Source organism: Diuraphis noxia, unplaced genomic scaffold (assembly GCF_037042655.1).
Source record: "Diuraphis noxia isolate RWA-SAM2 unplaced genomic scaffold, SU_Dnox_SAM2 contig0002, whole genome shotgun sequence".
NCBI classification, from domain to species: domain Eukaryota; kingdom Metazoa; phylum Arthropoda; class Insecta; order Hemiptera; family Aphididae; genus Diuraphis; species Diuraphis noxia.
The window spans coordinates 80116960-80131909 of NW_028301712.1; the positions used below are offsets into that span (position 1 = coordinate 80116960).

The 14950-nt window shown below is 27.8% G+C and overlaps 2 protein-coding genes across 4 annotated transcripts; one reads left to right on the plus strand and one right to left on the minus strand.

The window, feature by feature from the left end:
* Positions 1–5787: 5787 nt before the first annotated feature.
* On the plus strand, positions 5788–11100 carry Rnmt (RNA guanine-7 methyltransferase). Its single transcript, XM_089219670.1, has 8 exons — positions 5788–6136; positions 6443–6603; positions 6672–6913; positions 7010–7191; positions 8948–9118; positions 9175–9286; positions 10728–10857; positions 10920–11100. Exons 2-8 carry the CDS (start codon positions 6456–6458, stop codon positions 10952–10954), a joined length of 1020 nt encoding a protein of 339 aa, XP_089075796.1. The 5' UTR covers positions 5788–6136; positions 6443–6455; the 3' UTR covers positions 10955–11100.
* LOC107161403 (uncharacterized) lies at positions 10110–14549 on the minus strand. Of its 3 annotated transcripts, none has more exons than XM_089219667.1 (6): positions 14531–14549; positions 12687–12848; positions 12397–12447; positions 11972–12112; positions 11668–11884; positions 10110–11588 (listed from the first exon to the last, which is right to left on the minus strand). In XM_089219667.1, exons 2-6 carry the CDS (start codon positions 12782–12784, stop codon positions 11097–11099), a joined length of 999 nt encoding a protein of 332 aa, XP_089075793.1. In that variant the 5' UTR covers positions 12785–12848; positions 14531–14549; the 3' UTR covers positions 10110–11096. The 3 variants fall into 3 exon arrangements, with proteins under 3 accessions (XP_089075793.1, XP_089075794.1, XP_089075795.1); XM_089219668.1 differs by lacking the exon at positions 14531–14549 and adding an exon at positions 13256–13428; XM_089219669.1 differs by lacking the exon at positions 14531–14549 and adding an exon at positions 13182–13428.
* Positions 14550–14950: the final 401 nt, after the last annotated feature.

Here is a 14950-nt window from a genome sequence, read left to right on the forward strand (position 1 = left end):
ATCAGATACCTTAAAAGCTCATATAAATATATCTATTGTCTACTTTAAACAATTTGAATGTTTTGACAGTCGACTCGTACAATATGTATTTTCAAAAATTCTATATGATTTTTAAATCATTACATTTAGTTTACTTTATCTATATACATACGACTATTATCAAAGTTTTTATACTATGGTAGGTACTTAAAAATAAAATTTGTTTTTATAACAACCTCACTTGAAAAGGATTTGTATCAATGTATACTTGTGTAATGTCTAAGATTTCGGTGACATATTCTTCATTAATTTATTTTTAATGCTAACTAAGTATATGGCCAAATTCGAAATATATAAAAATCATCAATTTCTAAATGTACGCAAGGACAATGTTTTTAAAAACTAATTTTCATACAAATGATTCTTATTATACTCAGTTAGGCATAGATTTTAGGTAATATTTCTTTTGTTGTAGTTTATGAGAAAACCGTGAGTTTCACAAACCCTGTACTATCCTACGTTGCAGTTATAACCACTCAAACGTACATAATATGATGGTGATAATTGCAACGTATGGATAGTACAGGGTTTGTGAAAGTCACGGTTTTCTTATAAACTACAACAAAAGAAATATTACCTAAAATCTATGCATACCTGAGTATAATGAAAATCATTTGTATGACAATTAGTTTTTAAAATCATTGTCCTTGCGTTTATTTAGAAATTGATAATTATTACATGTTTAGAATTTGGCCACTAAGTTAGCATTAAAAATAAATTAATAAAGGATATGTCACCGAAATCCTAGACATTAGACAAGTATACATTGATACAAATCCTTTTCAAGTGAAGTGTTCTTATAAAAACAAATTTTATTTTTAAGTAGCTACCATAGTATAAAAACTATGATAATAGTCGTATATATATAGATAATGTAAACTAAATGTAATGATTTAAAAATCATATAGAATTTTCGAAAATACATATTGTACGTGTCGACTGTCAAATAACATTCAAATATTGTTTGGTTTAAAGTAGACAATAGATATATATTTATTATATATTATTTATATGAGCTTTTAAAGTATCTAATATTAAAAATTAAAATTTTAGATATAAAGAGAAATATTTTATACTTCTAACTCAAATTAATTTGAAAATGTTCGTGATTATGTCAATTTTTTTCAAAATCCTAACTTACTCAAAAAAATATATTCTGAATTGACGTTATATATATTTTTTTTAATTACATTAAGAACAACCGCCTTATGAGGCTTTGTATTACATTTTCAAGTTTATTCAAATATTCAAATATTGGAAGATTATTTATTGATGAAAAAAAATTATAATTCAAAGTTCCTAATTTAATAAAAAAATAAACTAGCTATAAATTATGGCGCCGAAGTCCTATAAATCTATAGTATAGGGCGAAAAACATTTCAAGATGCCTATAATATCTTAATATCGGTAAAAATGGAATACCATGGGAGGAAAGTGGTCATATGAAGCGGCCCTGTCCTAAATTTTCAAAATGTAACCTAAACATAAGGTTCGGCATACTGGTCATAACTGTGTTATTTCCCCCTGTCATAACCATGTTACTTTCCCTTGTCTCCTTTACAACTCATTTCGCCCATTAATATTTTTTCTCTTTGTTTTTGTTTGTTCATTTAAAACTTTTAAATAACACCTCCATACAACGTCGTCTCCTTAACAGCTACAATACCTGCCTCGCAGAACTCCATCGAAACTTAGGTCACCCCGTGGTTCATGTCGCGAGCTAGGGCGCAACCGTTTTCGCCCAAAATGAACCTTTCCTTTTTCGGCCATTCTGGAATGACCGTTTTCGGCCAGTACACTATTTTGGTCACCAATTAACTTAACTTCACGTTTTTTTTCTGTTCAACTATACCAATTTATATAATGATCATATAATATTGTTAAGTTAAAAACGTAAGAATTACGTAGAAATTACACGACTCGAATTTATAAAACGCATGTGCCATAATTATAAAAAAAATTGATTTTTTTCTGTAAATTAATAATATAACGTATATTGTAAATTGTGATTAATATTTTGTATGTATTTTTACTTGACTTAATGCGTGATTTAAAAAAAAATTTAATTGTAAATAATTATGAAAATTATAAATTATGAAAAAAAAGTTATGACTATATTTTTACGTTTTTTACGTTGTTAACTTAATAATATTATATGATCATTATATAAATTGGTTTAACAGAAAAAAAAACGTAAAATTAAGTTAATTGGTGACCAAAATAGTTTACTGGCCGAAAACGGTCATTCCAGCGGTGGAGAACGATTCCGCAATATTTGCGGAATCGTGTTGATTTTAATAGCCACTGATATACATACACGATTCCGCAAATTTAATATATATATACACGATTCCGCATAATTTTAAATGCGACGTTGCCATTCCGAAAACAAAATCTATATTATTTTAAGGGCCGAGCCACACTTGAGTGATTTTGGCGCGCGGTACGCATACGACGGTGGCACCCGGTACGCGCGTTAAAATGACGTTTTTTTGATCAGTTTCCGCAACATAAGGAATTAAACGTATATGAGTTTGTTTCAGCTATATTATTATACGATAAGATAATGTTTATGTCATTGTCGTTTATAAGATTAGATTATAATACGTTTCTTATATAAATATAATATGAATAAGAAATTTGGACTACACTTATGACAGCGTAAGCGCTATAATCGATTATAAAAAAAAAAAAAACATGTTATTATGTACATTCAGAAAACATGATTTTAGTTTAAATTTAATTTACAACTTGTATTTTCTGATTATGTTTTAAACAATTATATTGACAAAGACTGTCCTTTTCCACCACTAATTTGGGCTGAAGAACCATAATAAAATCCAAGGTAGGTTCTAAAATTATTATTTAAACTGTATAATTTTTTATAATTTTTATAATATTATTATAATGTTATCACAGAACAACAAATGCAGCCGAAAGTTTTCATCGAACATACAATGGCCAATTTTACTACTCACATCCACCCATTTATTCAGTGCTGACAGTCTTATTAGAAACACAGTCCGAAACAGATGTAAAAATATATTCAATTATTTCTAAAAATGAAAAAAAGAAAATGACTCTTAGAGAAACAGAACGCATTGAAACTATTATTAGGGCATATTATGATAAGTATAAATCTTGTAAATCCCAAGATTATATTTATTATATTATTTATCATTAACTGGCCATACTTATCAAGGTAAATCATTATAATTCATATTACATATATTTTTAAAATTATTATACTCATTATTATTTTTAACTTACATATAGAATGTTTATAACTTTTTTTGACTATATTAAAAAATATAGTATACTTAACTATAAAAAAAAATTACAATTTATATAACAAGAGTAATTAATTGTATATTTCAATATTTGTATGGCAACGTTGCATTTAAAATTATGTGGAATCGTATACATATTACATATATATTATATTTGCGGAGTCGTGTATGTTTATCAGTGTCTATTAAAATCAACACGATTCCGCAAATTTTGCGGAATCGTGTTATAGCCCATTTCAGAATGGCCGAAAAGGGAAAGATTCATTTTGGCCGAAAATTGTCCCGCCCGCGAGCTAAACGCCGCATCTATACACGAGACCCAGTGGAGCCGGAGGAATCCGATGCGTTGTTTATGGCATGGACTGGCCATTTTTAAATGAATTATGAGTGTGGAAATTAAAATTATTATTGAAAATTACACGTGAGTTCTGTAATTCATTTAAAAAGTGCACATCTTCTTAAATGGGAATTTTTGATTTATATGAGCATCATAATAAATGTAAGTATTCATTATATTACATTTTTATCGTTCTTATTTCCTAAGTATTTAAGACTTTATGAAGAATACTTCTATCTAATAATCTTAAAATAAAATTTAGAATTCTAATCTTGGATTTAAATATTATAAAATACTTTAAAAATAAAATATACATAAAATTATCTAAAAAATGAATGAATTACTTTAAAGTTTAAAATATTGTCAAATAATGCAAACTAAAACTCTAATTCAAAAATAGGTATACAAAACGTGTATTTGCAATAAAAGTCCGTGCTGCCCGGTCACCCTTTTCTTCGTGTGCTATACTCACATACTGATACGTCTGACACACTGACTGATCTGTTTGTATGTGCGTATGTTATGAATGTGCGACTCAGGAGAAGTGAACGGGTTCGCCGATCAAAACTTGGAGTACTAGTATGCGGTAGTGTGTATAAATTATGTAGGTGTGTACTTGAAGCTAATGAATGAAAAGATAACTCTAGATTTATAATAAGACGAAAATTTGGTATTGAATTGCTGGTTTAATACAATATTATAAATAATCATAATAATATAATAATTCACACTATATTTTATGTTTTGGCCTTTGGGTACAAATGCAGTATAACTTCCAAAGGATTTTGAGAATTTATTTACATGCTAAATAAGATGGAACTTTCTTCTTTAATTTGGAAGTTTATCAAATTTTATTAAGAAGTTAAAGTCAACAATTTTAAAAACTCCTATATCATGTTTTTAAGTTTAAAATACGAAAAAATAACATTTAAATTTATTTTTTGTTCATGTGAATTTTTTATGTGATTAAAATGAGAAGTTTCAAAAGATTATAACTTTTAAACAGAGTTTTATCAAGGCCTATCTATAGTAAGAATAGCTGTTATAAGAAATATTTAGAGAAAAGGTTAGCGGCGGAGTTAATGAGATAGCTAGCCCATTGGTTAGACAAACAGAATAAGGAATATTAATGCGTTAAATGCGCTGATTAAAATTAATAAGAAGATGGGCTGGATTGAATTAATACAACTTCTTGTAATTAGACCTCGCTAAATCTTTACATTTAGCTTGGATATGAGAGAAAGTTGAATAATTTGGATTTGGATTGCATAAATGACACATATGCTCACTTAAAAAAAAAAATTAGGTTTTTAAATGGACAAGATTCCCGATGTGGAAATGTAAAGCATTTAAAGTCTTAAAGCTTTTACTGGGAACGAACTGTTCAATAGCACTACGAAAAGCGTCGTTGAAAATATTAGCGGCATCATCAACAGACTATTGTGAAATAGTAAGTACTAAGTACGAGTGGATGTGACACCGTCACAAGAATGAAATGATACAAATTTATGTAGATGATAATGATAGGTGTGGAATAGATATCGTATTTAGCCAAAGAAAATGTCCACTATGCAGGAGTCGGCATAAAAAGGAATGATATCCAACAACAATCTAACCAAGAAAAAAGGTCAAGTCCCAAACTGTCTTCAAACAAATTCTCCACTATTAAGTAGTGATATATCTATTTTTCGACCAAATCTACTTATTCTTTGATAACAAAGAGCCTAAAGTTAACACACAAATGTCACAAATATATTCATGCAACAAATCTATATTAATTTTAACCGTTAAAATTTAGCGTACATCACTTAGTCAGTTTCAAAGAAAAATAACCATGATAATATGATTGAAATACATTTCAGCCGTTGACAACGCCAAAGCGGCAAAATCAGAAACTGGAAATACCAATTAGCAATAAAATCAAAAGGCCAGGGAAGTGAAAAAGCTCTGATATCACAACAACAGGCTATTTTGTTTGTTTTTACTAGTGTAGATATAAAATGGCGTTATAGAAGCTTAAGGGCCGATTTCAAGTGAATCCTAACTCCAAAATCCTAATCAGGCGGCACTTTGGTTAGTACGCCATCCGTCAGGAAGCGCTAAAAAGGCCGATCGAGTGATTGAACTACTATCACTTCTATCACAGTACAATAATATTATAATAATATTAATGTATTGTTGACTGAGTTGTTACTAGTTTGTAGTGATTGTACTCGTGAGTTCTTGTCTTCTTGATTACAGAGTAGTCAGAGTACCGTAATGTGTAGTTGTGTGTTCACTGTGTTCAGTTTCAGCGTTCACTCGTTAAGTACCCGGTGTTGTATAAAGCCCTTACGTAGTCTGTAGTTCTGTTACAGAATTTATTCTGTGATTCTGTATCAATCTGTAATCTGCAGTCAGTAATATATACAGAAACAGTGAACAAACCACTGAACACAAAACAATACAACTGATTAGTGATTAGTTTCTAGTGAGTATTCTGTAGATATTATGATGAGTATTTACATTTTAAATCAATTAATGCCGTTGAGTATATCATACACTTAATGTTAATACTTTAAAGTACATTCTACAATATTTTGTTTATTTGAGTACTGTTTTAGTTTGTCTATTCAGTTTTTTTATTGGACATTTTCAAAACTTTAAATTAATCTATTTAAAAACCATTACATGTAACAATTCATTTATTTATTGATCACTATTTGTAATGGTTGAATTTGCTTGTACTACCTTTTTACTAACATTTGGTCAATGTTTCCATTATTATATATGTTAGTAACCTGCATATCATGTCAGAAGTCACAAAACCTCAAGAACTTTTGTCTGTAACCATTGCTCGTCATTATGATAATGGAGAAAATAACTTATCAGCAAGATATGCATCTCGTATCTTGTACTTGCGTAATTTTAACAATTGGGTTAAATCAACACTTATTCGTAAGGAAAATATATATTTTTTTATAATTTATCGAGCTTTTTAATGATAAATTATTATTATTCTATAGAAGAAGCAGTGATAATGCTTAGAAACAGCAAAATTCATGATGGAAAAATGCATGTATTAGATTTTGCCTGTGGTAAAGGTGGTGATTTAAATAAATGGAGAAATTCAAGTTGTATGGAATATCTTATAGCTATAGATATATCTCCTGGGGCAATATCGAATTGTCATTCCAGATACAAAGAGATGAAAGCAAGAAACCGATACTTATTTGATGCTCAATTTATTGTTGCTGACTGTACTAGAGTAATTTATATTTATGTTCACTAAATACAAATTTTTAATCTATTTTCTAACTAAACATAATTTATATTATTAAAGAAACTTTTTACCCATTTTTAGGTAAAAATAAATACATTGTTTAAAGACTCATGTATGAAATTACATTTAGTAAGTTGTCAATTTGCATTTCACTACTGCTTTGAAAGTATACAACAAGCTGAATGTATGCTAAAAAATGTATCAGAAAATCTGGTGAGTGGTGGAATATTTATAGGTACTATACCTAATGCCAATGAAATAGTGTAAGTAACATTAATTAAATAGAGTAAATTTTAAAAATACTACTATTAGTTGAATAAAAATGTATTTATTTATTTAATTTTAATTTTACCTATGGGTTGAACCTATTCACAAGATGACAGTACATCAAAACTTGTATATTATAGTAATACAGAATCTAGGCTGACTTATATTGAAAACAACTTGCAATACGTAATGGATAATCGTAGAGTTAAGAAAATAAGAAGACCAAATAAAAGTATTATGGAAACAGAAAGAAGAATAAGTATGGCAGAAAATGACTTAAAATAGACACAATATAGTATTTCAGGACTTTCAATCTTATACTGGTTTCATACAGAAAAGAAAATCAACTTTTTTCAACATAGGCGGGACAATCAAATATAGATTCAGAGGATGTCAGCACTTATTTTTCTCTCTGATCCATGGATAACATATAAAATTTCAAATTTACAATAATGATTAAAATCATAATAATTTCTAAAATTGGAGTGAAATGATCTTTTTTAAAATCATAAGATTATTATTGTTATTATCTAAGGCTGTTTATAGGATTTTTATTGTGTTTTAATTTTAAAGCAAGTTAAGCATATTTTAAGATGTAAAATCAAACTATAATTTTATAGCTCACTTTTAAACTAAAATTCAATAACAATTCTGAGATGCCCAAAATAATAAACTTATCTTTAAGTTTTATAGGAAGTCATTTAACCTATGTTTTGGAAATTATTTGATTATATCATTATTGTGAGCATAAAATTTGGTATGTTGTGCATGGATCAGAGAGAGAAAATAAATGCTCTGGCATCCTCTTGAATGCAGTGTATGACTTTTATTTATGAGAATATGTTAGATCCCACTGATCCCAGAATAAGGTTACTAGAAATCCTTGATCTACCTGCTTGAAAACTTAGGTGCTCACTTACAAGAATAATATAATTGATTGAGGGAGCACAAATGTCACAAACAATTCGGTTAAGTGTGGTTTAATAGTAATAAATGGTCATTTTTTACATCTGGATTACCATCAGATTTCAGATATAAATTTTAAGACGGAAGAAATGGTTCTTCAAATGATTGAACGCCTTTAAAGTAGTCATAGAGGTTCTGCTATAACATTTCAAGGTTTTTTTTATGAAAGACCATCAAAATCCATGTGACCAACGGAAATACAATTTCAGAATGCATACTCATTGAATAAAAAAAAAAAAATTTGAGAAGAGCTTTGCAGCATTAGAAAGATTAGTAGGTATACCATTGACTAATAATATGTTAGTGGGTACAGGACATGATTATAAATTTCTAATTGTGGCACAGTAAGAGAATAAGAGTTCTTACGAGCAAAGTCTCAAAGAATGAGGATTATAGAAAGACTCATTATGGGTCATATAGTTAGCGTATATGACGATGTTTAGAGTTGACCATAAATAGGGTATAAAGAAATATGAATGCTGATAATTGATAATCAGATATCAAGTTACCAACTGAGTGGATTTGAATTGTGCATGAATTGAAAAACATTTGGTTCTTGAGTTTATAAGTAAAGTAAACCAGGATGGGAAAGTAATAGGGCAAACAGATATTTTAGGAACAAAATGTTAGATTAAGTAGAAGAGAGCATTAAAAAAGATAGTTGTAGAATTATCAGCTTATATTATATGATTACATTTTTATTCAATTTAATATAATTATACATATTAATGATGATTTTAATTCACAAATAGTTGTATAATATTAATTTTTATTTGATTAATTAAGGAGACGTCAAAAAGAATGTGGTAAAAAACAATTTGGGAACAGTATCTATAATATTGAGTTTTTGTGTGACATTGATAAACCATTTCCGATATTTGGTGCAAAATATAATTTTCATTTAGAAGGAGTTGTCGACTGTCCAGAGTTCCTAGTTTATTTTCCCGCTTTGGAAAAGTCAGTTTATTTTTTAATTTGTTATTATTTACTTTTTTTAATAATTTGTCAAATAGGTTAGCAAAAAGTTATGGATTAGAACTAAAAATGAAAATGACATTTGCAGATTATTTTGAAAAACATTCAAATTTGGATGTGAATTTCTTAAATCGTATAACAGCATTGGAGGTATTTGATTATAATTTTAATATTTTATGCTCCTAAGTAATATAAGCTAACATTAAACATAAGTAGATATAAAAATATTAATAACTAAATTATGACTTATGTTATTATAAATTGGATGCCAGTTGATAGTGCTTTATTACTAATCACTGATTACCAGGGCTTTAAATTCATGAATTTGTGTATTTTTTAAGAAATTGAAAAATCTGATTCAATACAAATTTGTTTCATGATACATAAAATAAATGGGAAATAAATTTTGAAACAATATTGTATATATATGTCTCACCTTTATCAACATTTTTAGACATGGCTAGAGCTTAGTAGTTGATGTAATTTTTATTTTTTTTTGGAACGTTTTAGACAATGCTTTCTTAGCTGATAATTTGTTTCTATAGCATTTTAATCTTAATAACTAATTTTTATTTTTCGTTTCCTGTAATTTTTCAACTTTTTAATCGACTTTTAATTATTTTCCACTAGTTTAAAGAAAGCTAATTTCAAGTGAGTGTTTTATTGATGACTTAAATTATCTTTCAAATTTGCTCCAATCTTAGTAGAAGTTTAGAGAAGTTTAAAAAAAAAAAAAAAATTATTATCCAATAACCATTTATTTAATTTTTACAACACTAATATCTAAAACTGATCTAATAGTACAATGCAATAATATTGAGTAATGTGTGATATAAATTTTAAAAAAGAATTTAATTTTGAAATTTTTTTAGGTCAACTGTAGCCTTAGACATGAAAAATAAATACGTCCTAAATATCTAAATATATATATTATTTAAATTGGTGTATAAGGTAAAATAATAACATTGCAGTATTATCAATTTCATACATTAGTACTTTTTAATTTTCATATTATTTTTAAACAATCATTTCTCCTGTTATGACACATACAACATTTTTAAGAACTTTTTCTAATTTAAATCAATAACTATACAGATGAATGATAATTCTAATAATATACATAAAGTTATATGTTACATTTTTGTAATTAAAGATTGCTTGGTTAAACATGTGCAAACATATATAGTAGAAACCTGCCTTAAGTCTATCGAACTCAGGTGTTAAAATTTGGTAGATATCCTTTATTCTTGGATGTGTACTTTAAGTCAATTTTAAAAAATTTGCTTTTTAAAGAAAAGAATACTATAGCTGATAGGTCCACAAAACTGAATGTATTCTCTGCAATCCTGCCATTGGGCACATAAAAAAAATAGCTATTTTAATTTATATTTGTATTTTTAAACCACCCAAATTACTGTATTAAAAATAGTTTAAGGGTAATTGACAGGGTAAACCCACTAGCATTATTTAATTTATCACAATTCATAGGTAACACTGAAGAAGAATAAGCTAGTTATAATTATAAGAATAATTTATAAATAATATATTAACTTTAATTATTTTTACTTTAAAATTTAATTCTATTTTTTAGGTATATCCTCCCCGGAAAGGAATTGAACTCATGGGAACAGAAGATGATTATGATAAAGCCAAACAGTTTTTAAATGAAACTAAAGTGGATAGTGTTGGAACACTATCAAAATCTGAATGGGAAGTTGCAAGTAAGCCTTGTAGGTAATTAAAATACAAACAAACTTTTTATTCTGTATGATTATTTTTTCAGCTCTTTATATGGTGTTTATGTTCCAAAAAATATAATCAAGTTAATTGAAGATCTAATTTTAATTGAATACAAATTAAAATACATGCTTTACAATACTTTGTAAAATGTATTCATTTATATTTATTTTTATTTAAAACAAGATAAATTGAAAATAAGAATGTGATAAAATTTTTTGTATTAATTATTTTTTTTTTCTTTTGGTTTTCTTATAGGATTGGGTTTCATTTTTTTCATTTTTAATCCATGATATCTCAATACGGGCTCTCTGAACTTTTTGGTTGTACGTTCTACAGATTCACCTATATCCTCAATGACTATAGGCTTAGTATCTATACTAAATAAATCAGTAGTTATTGGCATTTCAAATAGTTTTTCTTCAGGTTCAATAGGTTTTTGTTTTTCAACTATCATCTTTTCAATTGGTATGAATGATAAGTCATTTAATGACTGAATATTTGATGTTTCTTCTGGTACAAAAGCCCAACCTTCACGAGGTTTCTTAAGTAAATAATTTTCAATATTAACATTTAATCGCGTGGAGTTTTCTACAGATTTTAATTCCCTCATACTCATTTGTTTGATGTATGGATTTTTTAGTTTATTTGATAGTTGAAGAATGGTTTGATAGAGATTGTGCAAGGAACTTTCAGTTCTACTTATTACATCACTCTAAAAATAGAAACAACGCTATATTAAAATTCTAAATTAACTATTTCATACATTTATGAATAGTAAAAACGATACAAACCTTCAATCCTAATACTGCAGAAGAAAAACCTATAATACGTTTTGTAATAGAACGCATATCTTGAAGAATTAGGACTGGTATTTTTTTTGCAGCAGTCATATAAAGCAAATGTTTGGCAATCATACAATTTGCTACATCTTCTGCTATCAAACAACAAGCTATTTGATCTTTTTCAACACATCTACTAACTTCATTAATACCCATTTTCAAAATTGATCTGCAATTACAGCAATACATGTTAAATCTTTATAAATATTTTACATTTCTTACTAAGTTTACTAGCAAAACCTTATAAATTACTTACCTTTGTGCTTTTAAACTAAGACTTATATTATGCTTATGTGTGTTGGAAAGATTCTTAATTTGGCATTTACGTATATCCAAAGGTAATTTCTTTAAAGTAAACCAATTTACTTTTAATTTACCATTTTCCTTAGATATAGATCTGAAAAAATTAATTTTGAAGCAAATCTGATAAATATTACATAATTTGTATGGTTGGATTTAATACAATTGATTTGTCAGTAGGTAAATTAAACAATTTAATTTAAAAAAAAAATATTATATAATAACTATCTAATCACATAATATGAACTTCCAAAAGTTATTTTTTTTTTTCTTTAAATGCTTTAAATTTTTTTATACTTTGTAATCAAAATAATATGCTGGATTAGAACTAAGGCTATACATATTACTTGATACCAAAAAATATATAAGTTATCAACTTACTTCTCCATTACATCGACCAGTAATTGAGATTTATCTAAATCTAAAATTGGCCTGCAAAATGAGAAAACAATTTATAAAATACAAATGTTTAAAAATCAAATCATTTTTAGATCTACACACTGTTGTAACTTTAACTCAAATTGTATCTATGTATAGGTCACAGACATGTAAAATAATATAATTAAATAGTTTTGAGTGGTAGACAGTGATAATAAACTTATCCTTGTCATTTAAATAATTTACATGTCTTTATAATATAAACATTGGTATTATATATTAGTAAATATTACCAAAATTTTTCATAGGGATCTGCAATGTTACATCTTGGCCTAAGGTTTTTTTTTATAATTCCTTTATGTTTCATATTCAGTTCTCTTAATGTCGTCATATTCACAAACACAATGTACCAACGTCTAGTCCTAAAGTTAATGAATGTTATTTTGTCCCAATGTCTGTTAGAATAAAATACAAAATAAGTTAAATCAATAATAACAGGAGATGGAAGACAGTCTGTTGTAGTAGTACACACGACTGTCTTTACTTCTTTAGTGGCTCTACACTCTAAAGTAATAATATATTGACAATTAACTAAATTAACTACAGTGAAACCTCCTTTAACGGACACCTCCAAATAACGGACGGAATTTTGGGAACGGTGAAATGTGTACTCACTGTATTTCCCCTCTTAATGGCAGACACCTCCAAATAGCGGACGAAATTTAAGCGACTGAAAGTGTCCGGTATTTAGAGGTTTCACTGTACTAGTTATTAGTGTTACTACTTACTAAACACAGAGTAGAGCAGTAGTATGGCCATATGTTTATTAATTATGAATTATAATATTTTAAATTGTTATTACAAAATTTCCATCAGGCATCGGCATTGACTTTGATAATATATAATAGCAGTGACACACTGACACAATATGACAATAATAATTATGAGATTGAGGAAGACATTTTCGGCGGGTGATAGAATAGAGTTTAAATATTTGAATGGTGTGATGGGGCAGTCGGGCAGTGGGGTACAATCCGCAAAAGGTTCCTCTAATCACAGATATGTAGAATTGATAACACAGGCCACTACACTAGACTGGTGGTGTGAGGGTAACCGGAACCATAGTGTAACCATAGAACGTGTTACGCTTGCAGTACATGGACAAATGTGGCTCTTTTTTTTATATTAAGCATTAATTGTTACACATATATTTATTTGCATATTGATATTATTTCTATTTATAATTACAATAGTTTAATACATTTATAGGCACCTATTTACTATTAGCTCTTAGGTATTAGCATCATTTTAGTATTTAATGTACCTTACCACATTTTACCAATGATATTATCCATTTATTATTCGCTAAAATGCTTTGTGGACGGATGGCTGTATTACGGGATCTTCAGAGGGAACAAAATACACTTTATTTGAAAGTCCAAAAGATGTGGTTAATCAGTCCCTATTTTTTAGTGAACCCCGACATAAAGTGTATAATCCTAAATTGAAAGTGTGCACTACGGATTCAAGAAGTGTGTACCTATACTAAATACTAATAAATAAGACTACTTGCTAGATTATAGTAGTAGGTAGTACAGAATACATTATACATATTTTTAAAAAATACAATTTTTTAGCCCCACGGTTCTGTATTATTTCATGGTACATTAAAATATGGGTAGTACAAATTTTTGTGAAAAATAGGGGTTGTGGTTAATATTTTACTGCTTGGAATGAAACAATTTCAAATGCCAATGATCAAATTTGGCTTGCTACATTTGTTTGTGAAAAGCATTTAAGAAACCAAGACATTATATATATATATAAATATGCTAATCATCCAAATAATGTATGAAGTATTTATATAAGTAAATAATTAAATTATAAATAACATTAATTAGGTACTAATTACCGATGAATAGAGAAATGAAACGCACTATACCTCAGTTAAAATGAGGTTTTAATTTACAATTAGTTTCAACAATACTTTAAAACTGAATCAATATTATTATGTACTTAAAAAAAAAAAAAAAAATTTTAGTTAGATATATAAAACAAGGATTATTAAATAATTAATAAAAACTTACAAGTTACAAGGATATATTTATTTTTTAAACAGTAGTATAGTAACTATTACCTAATGAATAACAAATAACAATGATCACTGGAGTACTGGACCATGATTGAATAAATATACAATGACTGGATCACGGTCTTAGAAGTTATCTTCTAAGTTCTAAGACCGTGGACTGGATAGTGAGTGGACACTGATGTATTAATATTTCTTAGAATGGATCATAGACGGCGTTAAAATCGCATTTGTACCAGTACCAGAAGCATTACACCGTAGTTCCATAAATATCTATCTCGTTTCCACTGTTTCCAGTCCTGTTTATCTCAAGCCATGGTCGGCCCGTGCCACGATTAAAGATATGGTCCGTGCATAGCACGATTTAAGATATTAATATCTTAGTTCATGGTGCATAGCAAGGTTTGCATATTTGCTTGCAAACTAATATATATTATAAGGTCTACGAGTCCGTGGTTATCGAATAGA

What these genes read in the sequence shown, in the direction of transcription:
- Rnmt (XM_089219670.1), top strand. Translation starts at nt 6,456, where the DNA reads ATGTCAGAAGTCACAAAACCTCAAGAACTTTTGTCTGTAACCATTGCT. An exon ending in CCTAATGCCAATGAAATAGT is followed by an intron (nt 7,192 to 8,947) that starts GTAAGTAACATT and finishes TGATTAATTAAG; the next exon opens with GAGACGTCAAAAAGAATGTG. An exon ending in TATTTTCCCGCTTTGGAAAA is followed by an intron (nt 9,119 to 9,174) that starts GTCAGTTTATTT and finishes TTTGTCAAATAG; the next exon opens with GTTAGCAAAAAGTTATGGAT.
- LOC107161403 (XM_089219668.1), bottom strand. An exon ending in GATCCCTATGAAAAATTTTG is followed by an intron (nt 12,448 to 12,686) that starts GTAATATTTACT and finishes CTCATTTTGCAG; the next exon opens with GCCAATTTTAGATTTAGATA. An exon ending in CTTAGTTTAAAAGCACAAAG is followed by an intron (nt 11,885 to 11,971) that starts GTAAGTAATTTA and finishes CTGTAATTGCAG; the next exon opens with ATCAATTTTGAAAATGGGTA.